Consider the following 14,639-nt stretch of genomic DNA (forward strand, 5'->3'; position numbering starts at 1 on the left):
TAAAAATGAATATGGAAGGTAACTATTTCTAATTGGCTGAAGAGAATCCTCACAGTACAACAAACAGAGATTTTTTAATCATTAATTAGATTTATATTTATGCTTTCTTATTGCTTGTGTTCATCGAATTTTTAATTAAAATTAAATTGAAGAGTTTAAAAATAATATTTTTAATTTTGTTCGTTACTTTAATGTAAAATAAACATTTCGTATTTTTATTTTTTCCTTTAGTTTTAAATGTTTTAAAATTTTATTTTTATAACGTGAAATATGCATAATTTTATTATTGTTTACAATCCCTAGAATATTCAATAATTGAAATGGGAGTGTAGTAATATTTTTTAATATTTTCAATTTAGTTTGAATAAGCATACCTTAGTGTCTGTGTTCTCTGAACATTGAATTAAAATTAGGTTGTAGACTTTATTTTAAATTTTCCAAGATTCTGTTTAACATGAAATGAGCATTGTTCATTTTCCATTCTCTAACACAATTTAAACACAAAAATTAAACGGTATATCATCTGTATTTTTTCTTACGAGTTTAAAAACAATGTATACATGGCAATGGCCTTCTACAAAAGAGATGTACGGGTTGTTCAGAGCAACACAACTTAAGTGTGCTCTATACCCATTGCAGCATTGCACAAGCTCATAATTCATGTATTTTAAAATGCACGTTTTCCTGGGAAACTATTCAAAACCAGTGGCGGCTGATTGACTGAGGCAAGTGAGGCCGGGCATCAGTCACTCGGCTTAACTGAAATCAAATTTTGTGTTTTTATATAATGTATTAGTTATTTGAATGAAGCATATATCGCTGTAGAAGCATTTGAAAACTTTGTGATGTATATAGATCTGTTTTGCAGTAAAATTTGCTCCTGAGGCCAGGATCGCTCGTGCCGGGTCTGACTTGTGATGTATATAGATCTGTTTTGCAGTAAAATTTGTTACTGAGGCCAGGATCCCTCATGCCGGGTCTGGTTTCTGCATTTTCGCGGGCTTTGAGTTTATGCTTAAAACATTGTAGCTGAGACACAATTCGTCTAGCCTCGTGGCCTGGTCAGGTTTCACTCCTCCCATTCATGGGCCGGCCTCAAGGGTAGAGTGGGGTGGGAATAGTAATGGTGACTTATCTTCCTAAATAGACCATAAATAACAAAAATTCCAGCTCTTTGGCAGGCAGAAACCCACACTATTCTCTCCCCTTATGTCTTAGTTTATGACTTAAGCGAGGGTGTTGTACTATTGTACTTCGTAGTACACAAGTGAATCTGGGCCAATGTTGTTATGTATTTCGGGAAAATATAAACAGAAACAAATGCGAGAAATAATGCTAGTGTAGTTAATTCATTGTTAGAGTATCCTTTTTCGAGAAGAAATAATATTGAAAGAAAGGAATTTTTAAATAAAGAGAGAGTCTATCGAGATAACTACGACATCAGTGACAATTTTTCTCACAGATAATCTTAAAACCCGAGTTTCTATTGCATCCTGGTATGGGCAACATAAATGGTTAAGTGGTAATGTGGTGCAAAATAAACTTCTCTGTTGGCCTTGTTTGTTGCTGTCAAGGGAAAAAATAAAAAGAAAAGAAAGAAAGGGGATTTTCAACACATAATATGGGTTGCTTCATCACACTGAAACAATCACTGAAACTCACAGCATACAGCTTATTTGGTGAGTGAACTTATTATTTTCATTAATAGTAATAACAGACTAATAATAATAATAATAATAATTATCATAAATAAACATTTCCTATTGGAGGCACTTAAACTAGTTGCATCTGGCCTCACCGAGGATTTCGATCATCGGCCGCTACTGTTCAAAACATAGCAAAATGGTATTTAACCTTTTTGTTGCTTTTTACTGAAGGAATCAATCACTAGAATTAATGACATTAGTTACAGTTCACTATGTATATAGGCCTACAGTAAAACCTCGATATAATGCTGTTGAAAGAATCAGATGAAAAGTGCATTATAAGCTGGGGAATGTTATAAGTGGGAAATGTAATTTTCTTAAACACATGCTTCAAAATGTAACACTTATTATATTTTATTACCAAGTGTATACATCATAGATAGTAGTAAATATTTTGAAATAAAGAGCAAAGCCAACATAATATGTATATGTAATTCAAGGTGATACAAATCAATCAGAAAGTCAACAGGGAACTTTCGGAAGGAAGAATCACAGCAGGTGACCAACTGACAGCAGTGACCAGAGACCTTTGAACAAGACAAGGGGAGGCAGCACGACTGAAGAATTATAAATTTGTATGGACAAGAGATGGTAAAATATTTGCAAAAAAAGATGAAGCCAGTCCCGTGAGTAAAATCACTAATGTTGACGATGTAAATAATTTGTAAATACTATTGTGTTAGTAACCACGTTTAATTATACAACATAATTGACAACAATGGCTACTAATACTATATTAAATGAAATCCATCAGTGCAAATTTCATAATAATAATAATAATAATAATAATAATAATAATAATAATAATAATAACAACAATAATAATAATAATAATAATAATAATAATAATAATAACACAATGGTTTTTAAGGATTTACTTCACTGCAATGAGTATATTACCAATATTCTATCAGATCTTAAAATATTTCACTTAAACATTCGTAGCATCAACAAAAATTTTTCTGAACTCTGTGTTTTACTTAATAATTTTTCCTTTTACTTTGATATTATAGTTCTAACTGAAACCTGGCTTGATCATGACTCTGGCTATGATATTAATGGTTATAAAAAATTCGTTAAAAGTAATAAGTATAATAAATGTGATGGTATAGTTGTATATTTTAAGGAAAACATCGTAGTGTCTTTAATTGATATTGACATTTCCCATTGCAACGCTATACATTTTCAATTAACACTTATTAATGATACTCTAGTTAACCTAACTGCAATTTACAGATCTCCAAAACTATGCAAAAATGAATTTCTGAAAAATTTTGAAAGCTTCTTGTCAATATACAAAGATTTAAAAAACCATGCTATTCTGGGTGACATAAACATTCAAATTTTAGAAAATAGGTTAGATAATTTTGGCAACACGTATTTAAATATCATGCATGAATATGGATATGTGAAATACTTAAATTCCATTACTCGTCCATCATCCAATTCATGTCTTGACCATATTTTCCTAAAAATGGGAAATAACTTAAATTTTATACCTGGAGTTTACGCAAGTGCAATAACAGATCATTATATGACTTTTGCATTGCTGTCAATCAGTAATAAAAGTATTAGCAGAGAAGCCACTGAACCTTCGGACAATTATAAGCTAATTACAAACCATAAAAGCCTAATATCTCATATTAATAACATGAATTGGGAATCTATATTCTACAATGAAGACGCAGATACATGTTTCGATAATTTTTATAAAATACTCTGTAACCTAATTTGTAAATATTCTAATCATGTCCCTCTCAAATTCTCAAGTAAGTACAAAAAAATTAAACCTTGGATTACCACAGGTATTGTTAAATCAATACGATCTAGGGATAAGTTAGCTAAGCAAGTTAAACGTGACCCATAAAACATTGTTTTATTAAATTATTACAGAAAATATAGAAATATTCTCACTAATGTAATAAGAAATCAGAGAATCAAATATTATTCTGAAAAATTTAACAAAAATAAAAATAATCCAAAGCAATTTTGGCAGACCATAAACGAAGCTACTGACACCCAATGTAATAAAAATAGTATATTAAAGACAATTATAAGTCGAAATGGAATAAAAATTGAAAATAAGGAAACTATCGCAAACAAATTTAAGATCATTTTACTAATGTAAGTCATGACATCGTATCTAATATAAAAAAGAAAGTATTTAATACTCATCACTATAACCTTACTTATAATAAAATTATATCATCTATGTTTATGTTTCCAGTAAACGAATGTGAAATCATTAATATTGTAAACAGTTTAAAAAATAATGTGGCTACTGGTATTGATGGTATTACAACAAATACCCTGAAACTTATTATCGAAGCTATTTCTAAACCACTTGTCTTTATATTTAATTTGTGCATATCTCAAGGTGTATTTCCCTCACCCCTAAAACATGCTGTGGTAATACCAATTCACAAGTCTGGTGACAAAAATAATCTTAATAATTACAGACCCATTTCACTATTACCCAGTCTCTCTAAAGTATTTGAAAAATGTATAAAAACACGGTTAATACAATTTTTAGAAAAAAAAAAAAAACTACTAAATGATAACTAATATGGTTTCAGAAAAAATTTGTGCACTGATGATGCTATTATGGCAGTTACTTCAAAAATAATTCAACAATTAGATGTAGGAAATAAATGTCTAGGAATTTTTCTACACTTACAAAAAGCTTTCGATACAGTCAATCACAATATACTTTTGAATAAAATGGATAGATTGGGAATTAATGGAATGGCTTTAAAGTTATTTAAATCTTACTTAAGTAACAGAACTCAAGCAACTAAAATAAATGATCACCTTAGTGAATCACGTAACATTGATATAAGTGTACCTCAGGGGACGATTTTAGATCCTGTTTTGTTTTTAATATATATCAACGATTTACTTAAAATTGACATTGAGAAATATTCTGGTACTCTGTATTCTTATGCTGATGATACTGTTGTTATATTTAGCGGTTCAAGTTGGAATGGAACTTATCAAAATTCTAACAGTGGTATTAACATTATTAAAGAATGGCTGGATGCTCACTTGCTTTCTTTGAACGTTTCTAAAACAAAATTAATACCATTTTCATTAACATCACATGGCCTTGAGCAACTAAAATAAATAATAACAGAAGTATAACAATACATGATTGTAACCTACCTACTTGCTCATGTAACACTTTGAGTATATCCTCACAAGTTAAATATTTAGGCTTTATTATTGACCAACATTTAAAATGGGACAAGCATATCTCCTTCCTGTGTAACAGATTGCGTAAAACAATCCAGAAATTTTCCATTCTACACTCTTATTTACCTGTTTCTGTTCTGCGTACTGTGTACTTAGCTCTGTTTCAATCAATAATTCAGTATGGTATTTTAGGTTGGGGAGGAATGGCAAAATCAACTCTCCATCCTTTAAATTTGCTCCAAAAAAGAATTATCAAAATTTGTCTATATAAACCTTTTGATTACCCAACAAAATTAATTTTTCAGGAATTTGGTGTATGAAATCTAGAACAAATTTATAAACAAATATTGCTGATTTACTTCCATAAAAACCACAATAAATTTAAATTAGATCCTCACGAATACCATTCGAGACAAAATTACAGTTTCTTTCTAAATACTCCGAAATGCCACAAAACGGCTGGATTAAAACACAGCAGAAGTTTTGGACCCAAAATATATAATGAATTAATTAGAGCTTACCCTGAGCTATGTACACTTAACACAAACAGATTTAAGAAACAAATCAGATTAATTATTTAATTGTTTAAGCTAATTGAGTTAAAAATTTATACTCTAATATTTATGTACTTTTGTATTTTCTATTTGTATATAGACCCTATTATTACATGTTGTATTATTTTACCATTTATTAATGTTATTGTGCTCAATGGACTCTCTTAATTTTGTGATATATTTTGTATAACTGATCTGAACTGCACCCGAGCACGAGCTTCTGCTCTTTCAGGCTGCAATGCCTAATGTAGCTCAAGTGTAAATAAAAAAAAAAAAAATCAAGATGATACAGATCAATCAAGTCCCTCAATGTCCCCAACAAGAGAAGAGATCGGTAGATATGCTGTACCTGAAGCCAGGAATTAATAACAAACCTTGGAAAATCTAATTATTCGAGGAAGAGTGTTCTATAGCAACATCCTTTTAATGATTTAAAGGTTTGCATAGCATAATGACATTTTCTTTTCTGTGTAATCCCAGAAACAAGTTACACAGGCCTATAACTGCGTCTAAAGTAAATTAAATAAATTACCTATACTGTTTTCGCTGTAAGAAAAATCCTACTGTAAACATAAGCAAGTGGCTGTCATACCCGTGATTGGTTGCCAGTCGAAACACTCACATGACGCAGGAAAATATAGTCTGTATTTGGAAACTATCATCTTTATTATTTGAAAATAAAAAAATTGAATTCTAGTTGTCAAATACAATGAAACATATAACTTCACTCATATGTAAAACGATATGTAAAAGAAAAGCTACTTTTATATTTTGTTATGTACTATGAACGCGGATGAATACCAACAGTAATATCGAGCTAGTCTGTTCTTGTAACAAGCTGGCATCACTTGAGCTCGTAGTTGTTCACTTAAGCACGTGGGCTTCTGCATCTTCGGTGTGTGTGGTTATTAAACATAAAAGTAGAAACCCTCTCAAAAGCGGAGAAAAACAAATAGTCTTAAATGTATATAATAAGTTATGTGAGTTTTAATTAGAGTAATTATAATTACTGTTTCCTAAGCAAATGAATGCATAGTAGTGAGGTTAGACCTACTTGACGAGTAACGGGAAATGTTTAACATGGAACAGAATGTACAACAGTAGGCGGGAACATGTACTGATATTCTATGGCGCCAAACAGTGGCCAATGAAGCCTCACTTCAGTCACGTGCTATTGTTTATATTAGGATTTTTCTTACAGTGAAAGGATTATACAGGGTCATTCCATGAAAACTGTGACATGCCACCAAAAATTGAAATTTGTTAATTTGTACATGATTTTGCCATCGTAAGGTTGGTGAAACTTCAAAATATCTCCAATAATATATAAATGTCAATATATATTGCGAATCTCGATGTTATAAGGTCATGGAGTTGATTGAAAATAAGTAAGGCTTATACAACTAAACTGAACAAATTTAGAACAAATTAGTAAACTTTATATAAAAGGACTATTACTGGTGACTATTTTTATTATATAAAAACGTTAATGTTTATTCATTGTTACATTTTAAGATTCGTTTTTAAAACATATTCACGGTTGTAACATGAGTCACGAAAACATAAATATTTTATATTATTTGTTCTAAACGGCCCTTCCTTTTAAAAGTACTTTGTTTATTTCTTTCCATGGCGATGTCTTAACAAGATAAAACTAATTAAACTCTATTTCCCTATTGTAATATTCTATTAAAAGTAATCAAAAATTGTAATGCGAGTCACAGTATATGTAGAGTGTAACGTGAGTCATGTATCAAGATGATGTAAAAATGATGTCTGCGAGACATACAGATGCAATTCGTGATGGTGAGGGCAATAAAACAAAAACACAAGTGCGACACATGATATGCTCTATATCAAAAGCATTCCAACAGATCAAGGAACAAAATCGAAGAGTAAATTTGCAGAGCTGCGACCATCCCACATGTTACTAAGCAGTAAACTTCCACACAACGTGTGCCTATGCAAATGCCACCAAAATTTTGCTCTGGCGTTGGAAGGACTGCATAAAATTAACCGGACATTCCAAAATGCAGTATCAAATTTCCAGAAAGTATCATATGCAGTGACGCCACCAGAAATTGCTGGTTGAATAAATGTGATAAGTGTAAAGATGGGAAAGGATTTCAGAATTTTATAGGAGATATAAGAGGAACAGGATCTGACATGGTTCATTTGGAAGAGTGAACAATATGAACGAATTCATAAAGTTCTGGAAGAAGGTTGTACAACAGAGCTTGTTGAATATATTTGCAGTATAATTTCTCAATTTATAGAACACTGTTACATCAAAAGACACCAAGCACAGTGTTACAGAAATGTTCGGGAAGATGTTGATAAGTCTTCTTTCAGATGTCAAGCCAAGTGGACTTCGCCGAGAATTATACTTGTGTGGCGCAAGATGAAATTCAAAGTACCCATTAGCAGCAGTCACAGGTCAGCTTATTTACTTCTGTAGTATGGCACTCTGGAAGGCTGTACTCATTTGTACTGGCTTCTGAAAATCTTTCGCACACTAAGGAGACAATAATAGCATACACTGATATTCTACTGGCAACTCTACGTACAACTACCAGTCAGATATTCATATGGTCAGATGGTCCAGCGTCACAGTTTAAGAACAGATACATAGCTACTGCTTTCCCTACATTGTGTCACAGATATAATTCTATCATCATATGGAACTTTTTCGCCACATCTCATGGCAAAGGTTCAGTAGATAGAATTGGTGGTGCTGTGAAGAGGAAAGTCTGGTAAAGCAGTAAAGCAGAGAAAACGCCACAGGCCTATAACAGCAGTGAAGACCCTAATGTCAAAGTGCAATCTGTTTCACCCAATGAAATAGTACATCGAAATAATGAACTAAATACAAAAGGAATTATAAAAAATGCCAAAACTGTGGAAGGTATTTCTTGAGTTCATTGTATTCGAGCAAACAAAAAGACATTCACTACCTCGATTCTCACTGATGAACAAGGTCTAAATGAGTTTTCACATGTTTCCATAAAAATTGGTAACTGGTACTATGTACAGTATGATGGACAATTATATCCAGGTGAAATAAAGGAACTGAAAAATGTAGAGTTTAAAGTTAGCACAATAGAACGAGCTGGTTGCAATTGGAAGTGGCCTTCCTCACCAGATGAGATTTATTACTCCATTTCACAACTTGTACAGGAAATAAATATGTCTACACTTATTAATGCACGGGGACTTTACAAGTTTGAATAGTTAGATGTGTTTGTTTCAAGCCGATGGCACAAATGTAACACGAGTCATATTTTTCTGTAACTTGAGTCACGTAAATTTATTGCAATAAAACAATTACTGTCTTGTCTTTCTTTGATCTGTTTGTGTGATATTTTACATTGGTGTTCACATTGCAATATATAACAATTCCAGGTTCTAGGCGCTTATAGAAGAACAGAGTTTATGCAAAATGTAAATACTTCTAGTTTGCATGTCCTTTTTTATGTAACATGAGTCACGACATTTAAAAAAATTACTATAAATGTGAATCTCAATTGTTTGTATGTTCTATTATACCATATGACTGACTCCTTATAGGAGAACATTCTGCTAAAAAAGTGTGGTTCTTTAAACATTCATGTATGATTTACAGTGATGTGGTTTATAATAAATAACTCCAAGTGTAACATGAGTCACATGGAATGACCCTACACCAATTCATTTCAATAACTGTCGCAGTTTTGTATGTTCAAATTTACTACATAACTCGTAGGTAAATCGAAACTGATGTCTTGAATCTAAACAATATAAGAATTTGGAAACAAGAGTAATGTAAACAAGCACACTTTAATAACACGTAAATATATTCTTAAGTGATTAGAACAACACTTATAATTATCATTTACAAAAATGTTAAAATAATAAAGCAACTAAAAAAATAATTTATTAAAGAACACTCAAGGAGAGATAGTAATAGATCTACTTTACAGAAATAAACATAAAAAAGTAACTATTATAAACATCAGCAGAATTTTTAAAATAGATATTAATTTTAGGACCCATATTTATTAGTCTTTTTTTTCTTGTTTTGATGAATACTACCACCTCTCAAAATAATTTTTCTTTAGTGACAAGCACATACAGTAGATGATGTTGATGAACAGGCAGTCATATTTCGGAAGATATTAATTTTACGACCTTGTTCACCAGAAATCTTATTCTTTTTGATGAATATTACCATCTCTCAAAATATTGAATGCTTTAATTTTAACACTCTCTGCATATTTTAAATTCAGAAAATATAAGTTTAGAGAGTAAGTTTTTAAGAAGAATTTGATTAACTTTTTTTTTTTAATTTAGAGAATTTAAAGAATGTTTTTAAGTTCCACCCATGTAATAATGACATACTGAATAAACATCAATCTTTCCCATACACCCAGGTATGTGGAAAAAAAGAGGTTCATGCTGGTTAGAGTGATATTTTGTGATATACAACATATTTAACTACAGCTTTAAGTACTGACTGTTGCTCAGCTTTGAAGATGTTGTTCTGTTCCACTTTCCATTTCCTGCCTGTCTGTCTGTCTGTCTGTCCATCCATCTGTCAGTGTATTTATTTATTGTTTATTTATTTATCTGTTCATTAATTTATTTATTCATTCATTTAATTTACGCATTTACTCATTTATTTATCAATGCAGTCAAATGTCTCTCCACTTCAGTTAAATATACTAACTGTTCGAAATTACTTCACTTGATCCTAACAAATTTATAACAAACTAATCATTGTACTCACTGATTTTATCTTCTGGGAATTAAAGGCACTGAACTTGAGATCTTCATGACCAGTCTGAAGAAACAAAATGTAGATTAACGGAATTAAACAAAGTGCAGCTGCAATAAGCTTGAATAACCGGCTCTTTCTAAGCTGAACAATCCTCATCTCCAATGGTAATATTTTACCATCATATGCAATTGACCATAGAATTGGTGCACACTCTGGAACAAAACAAAATGAAATTCAATTAAATTTTACTCCACCATGATCTAATACAATATGATACCAATTTATAGAAATATCTATAAGGGACACTGCTGAACCTTGAACATATATTATACCAATGTTCAGCAGCCAAGATTCACCAGAGAATATGACAAATACATCAAAAGAGTTTGGCAGTTGAGCATTTACAATCTTTTATCTCCTTTGCCTAACCTTCAATTTTATCCTTGCATAAACATCACAAACTTCAACCTCAAAGGCACAACACATTTAAAAATTCAATTCAACGTACCAAGAGTAATGTACTAGCTTTTATGCTTCAAAACAACTGACATCAGCAAGCTGGAGTTTTACATTTAACGCAATCATGTACATTATGCTGGTTGTTTACAAAAGCTGTCAAGAGAATGTCCAGAATAAGGGGAATAATTGTAGGAGAATATAAAGATTGAATAATGAAAGAAAAAGCAACTAACTAAATATTTATGTTAAGAGTATTATGGAATAATGTTAGAATTTAATGTTAATCTTCATCTACTGATGTCAAACAGGCATATGGTAGTGATAGGAAAGAGCTTTCTGAGACTACTATAAAGAAACTAATTCAGATGACCCCTAATAAACATCAAAGGAAGGTTCCAATTCTGGGTGAGGCAGCTGAAGAGTTTAACTTCAACAGGGAAGTTAAACAAAATGATCTCTACACAATATTGTTTAACACTGTGCTGAAAAGAATTGTCAATAACATTGACATTTATTCCAATGGCACACTATGCAACAGAATGGTACAAATTCTGGCCTACGCTGACAATGTGATTTTGATTAATAAATCAACGCTGAATTTACAGGCTTGCTTTCTCATTTCAATAAAAAAAAAAGTACTGGTAACATTATTCTGAGGTTGTTCTTAACATAAATATTTAGTTAGTTGCTTTTACTTTCATGACCCAATCTTTATATTCTCCTACAATATTATTCCCATTATTCTGGACATTCTCTTGACAGCTTCTGTAAAGAACCAAGGTAAATGATTTAATTAAATGTGAAACAAAAGAAAGAGAAACAAAGTTCAGAGTCAGACATGTAATCCAGGAATGGAAATAAACTCCCCAGCAATTTTATCTTATTACAAGGCAATGTCTTGTTTCATTTCAAGTTACTTTGTTAATTTGTCAGATTGCATGCTAATTCAGTCATTAACAGTAGCGGCCCGCGGTTACAAAGGTTGGCAGTTCTGCATGGAAAATAGTGTATTTAGCAAACGCATGCTGTTTATTGCATCTAAATCGGATAAACGCATGTAATTACAGCCCCTTCTCGAAGTTGACTGTGCACCCGAAATTCTACTCCAACCATCCATGCGCTACGCCTCTCCCACCTGGTACAACTAGTCACGTAGCCCACAAGCTCTTCTAGTTTTTAAAGTCAAAGTAACTAAATCCTTCACTCCGGTGTTTGTCCATGTATTTTCTCTAAACAGAATAGACAGGTGGGGGAGAAAGCGTTTTCATGAGCGCAGCAAGAAACCAATTGTTTCCATTACACATTTCGGTATTAAAATGACTACTAGGCTACATAATTTCCTCAACTTTTCCTAGAAATTTCAATATTTAAATTTTGTGTAGGACGTCCTAATTTCTTAAGTTAGCATACAATTTCTCTTTTAACTTCGAAAAGAGTTGGTCGATTAGGTTTTCATTTCATTCATTTTTAATATAAAATATTTCCTTAGACACACTGACTAATCATATCACACCACCCACAGTACTATAACACACTGGAACTGTAATGATATACAGTAGTCCAGAAGCCTATGTGTTCTAACGCAGGTCATGAAGAGATAAGGGTGTTGGCGGTTCTTTTGTATGTTCGGAGAGAGCTGCTTCGGTTGCAGCTCTAATGTAGCTTTATGGGAGGGTGAAGAAAACCAGTTTTCTGCTGCCGACTACCCTACGTTGAGCTTCAGGAATTGCCGATCACAGATCCGAAAAGTACATTACAGCTAAAATTCTCGAGCAGTTCAAGGCTCCTACAGACAGTAAAATCTCGAATCGAAGGAGAATGAATTGGAAAAATAAATGAAACAATGAACTAGATTACATAAAAGCACGATATTTTTAATTTTTTCAGGTCCATATAAATCGCGGTTCTGCAGCTCTGCAGTTCTTATTGTAGAGCCGCCACTGGTCATTAAGCATATTCATCTCAATGGGAATGCTAAGATCCAGATGCTTTAATCCAATGTCCCTCCAACTTTTAGTCACGTGACTCCCCAAAACATAAGTAAATACATACATAAATAAATGCATAATGAAATACATACAAAAATTAATAAATACATAAATAAATAAAACTAAAACTTAGCAACTGCCGTAAAATGGGGTAACTTTGCACCATTTTCTAGTTAAAAAATTTGTTGTCAGTCTGTATGTAGTCTTTAAATGTCTAATTTTGAGGTGGACATTTATTTCATACGTTCTAGGGATATGCGGGAATATATTTACCCAGTCATATCTTCGAAAATAAATGTCTTTTGAAATTTATAATCTGCCAAAAATTGGTGCAAAGCTACCCATAGTTGGGGGTTACTTTGCACCATCAGAGTTTTAAGAGGGGTGGTGCAAAGTTTGCCACTGCTGGTATTACACTGCACCATACACGTGTTAAACAATGAAAATATAATGTATCAGGAACAGAAAAATGGAAACACAGATTCAAAAACTTCTATATATAATTTATTTCAAGAAATAGTCTGCCCAGGCATCCTGGGTTGCCAAAAACACAGAATAACACACATATAAGAATAGTAATGATTACAGTAAGATAGATGAGCCAAATTGAAATGTAAACTAGGAGCTTAAGTTTAAGAAATAATAAATTTGTACATATATTTGTAACAATCACACACTAACGAATAGAAAAGGGGGGGTATTATGATATTCCGTATAAATGATTTTTCAGAATTGCCACAGACCCTTTATGGCTGAAGTAATTATTTTTGGAATGATGTCATGGATTCCAAATGTTTTGATAGTGTTTACAGTTGATCGTGGGATGGTGCCCCTCGCTCCGATCATTAAACCATGTACTTCCCAGGTGCCATCCATCTGATATTTTTCTCGAAAATACGGAATAGTAGGCTCATAAATTTGTTGTTTTTCTTTGTTGACCTCGGATGGTTGGGTCTGGCTCATCTCAAATCTAACAGTTGGGTCCAGTATAAAGCCTTTACTGTTAGTCTTGTCTAGAGCCACGATGTCCGCTCTTCTAATTCCGCCGCCTTCAGACGCAACGCAGTGCACCTCTTCATGGACCTCGAAGGATTTGTTTCTAAGGGCTTGTGCTATTAGTTTTCGGATGTTATGATGGCGTGAATTTCTCAGGAGTTCTCCATGCTGACAGGATCCTAGGACGTGTGCTAAGGTTTCAATCTCGTTGCAGTATCTGCAACGGAAACCGTCCAAGGATCTCCCATGAAGACTTCTCACTGGTGCTACGTTAGCATTCATCTTAATTGCGTCCCGCCATTCAGAGGAAGACAGACCCTCCTTAGAAAAAATCCATTTATTTCCAGGAGTATATTCTTGAAATAAAATAACACCTTTTCCTTTATGTGGAAGCGCACACCATTTGTCGTACTCTTGTTTCCTAAGATTTTGTCGTAGTTTATGGACACTGATGTTACTTATATCCAGATCTTCAGGTGGAATTTTTAACTTCCTGGAACATACTTTCTTTTCTGCTGCTATGTTCCTTGTAGAAACGACAATTTTTTTTAAAAACTACACAAAATTTCAATACAAGTGATCACATTCTTCTAAAATGTTGTTTCAGAAATATTTTCAGTTCTTTCGAATGACAAGTTGAGATAACAGCACATGAATAACTGTAAAAAAATTATACGTATTATTTTGTGTCAAATTCTGGAATGGAATATAAGCAAGCCCTTTCTTGATACTTTCTTGGGTGGATTTAATCTCCCAATTACATCTTCCCATTCATATTCCATAATATCCTCCCTTTCAATTCATTTGCAGGATTTGAATGATTTTGTCACTGCCTTGATGACAGCACTGTTTGTTTTTATTCCCTGGTACTTGTCCAAGCCGAACTAGTTGCTGACATCTTTTGAAGCACTTCATTTGGAACTTTGTCTCTCAGTGATAAGCCTAGTATCCTTCTCAACATTTTCCTTTGGCATATTTGGAGATTGTT

At 32.6% G+C, this 14,639-nt stretch overlaps 1 protein-coding gene across 7 annotated transcripts in view; it reads right to left on the bottom strand.

Annotated features, from left to right (window-relative positions):
* Pgant7 (N-acetylgalactosaminyltransferase 7) overlaps positions 1-14,639 on the bottom strand; it is a 185,175-nt gene that overhangs the window by 150,552 nt on the left and 19,984 nt on the right. For all 7 annotated transcript variants that reach the window (XM_069848321.1, XM_069848327.1, XM_069848320.1 and 4 more), the window contains one exon: positions 10,218-10,420. In XM_069848321.1, coding sequence (XP_069704422.1) covers positions 10,218-10,364 — 147 coding nt within the window. In that variant the 5' untranslated portion in view covers positions 10,365-10,420. The remainder of the gene's footprint in view (positions 1-10,217; positions 10,421-14,639) is intronic.

The sequence above is a fragment of the Periplaneta americana genome, chromosome 15, assembly GCF_040183065.1.
Source record: "Periplaneta americana isolate PAMFEO1 chromosome 15, P.americana_PAMFEO1_priV1, whole genome shotgun sequence".
NCBI lineage: Eukaryota > Metazoa > Arthropoda > Insecta > Blattodea > Blattidae > Periplaneta > Periplaneta americana.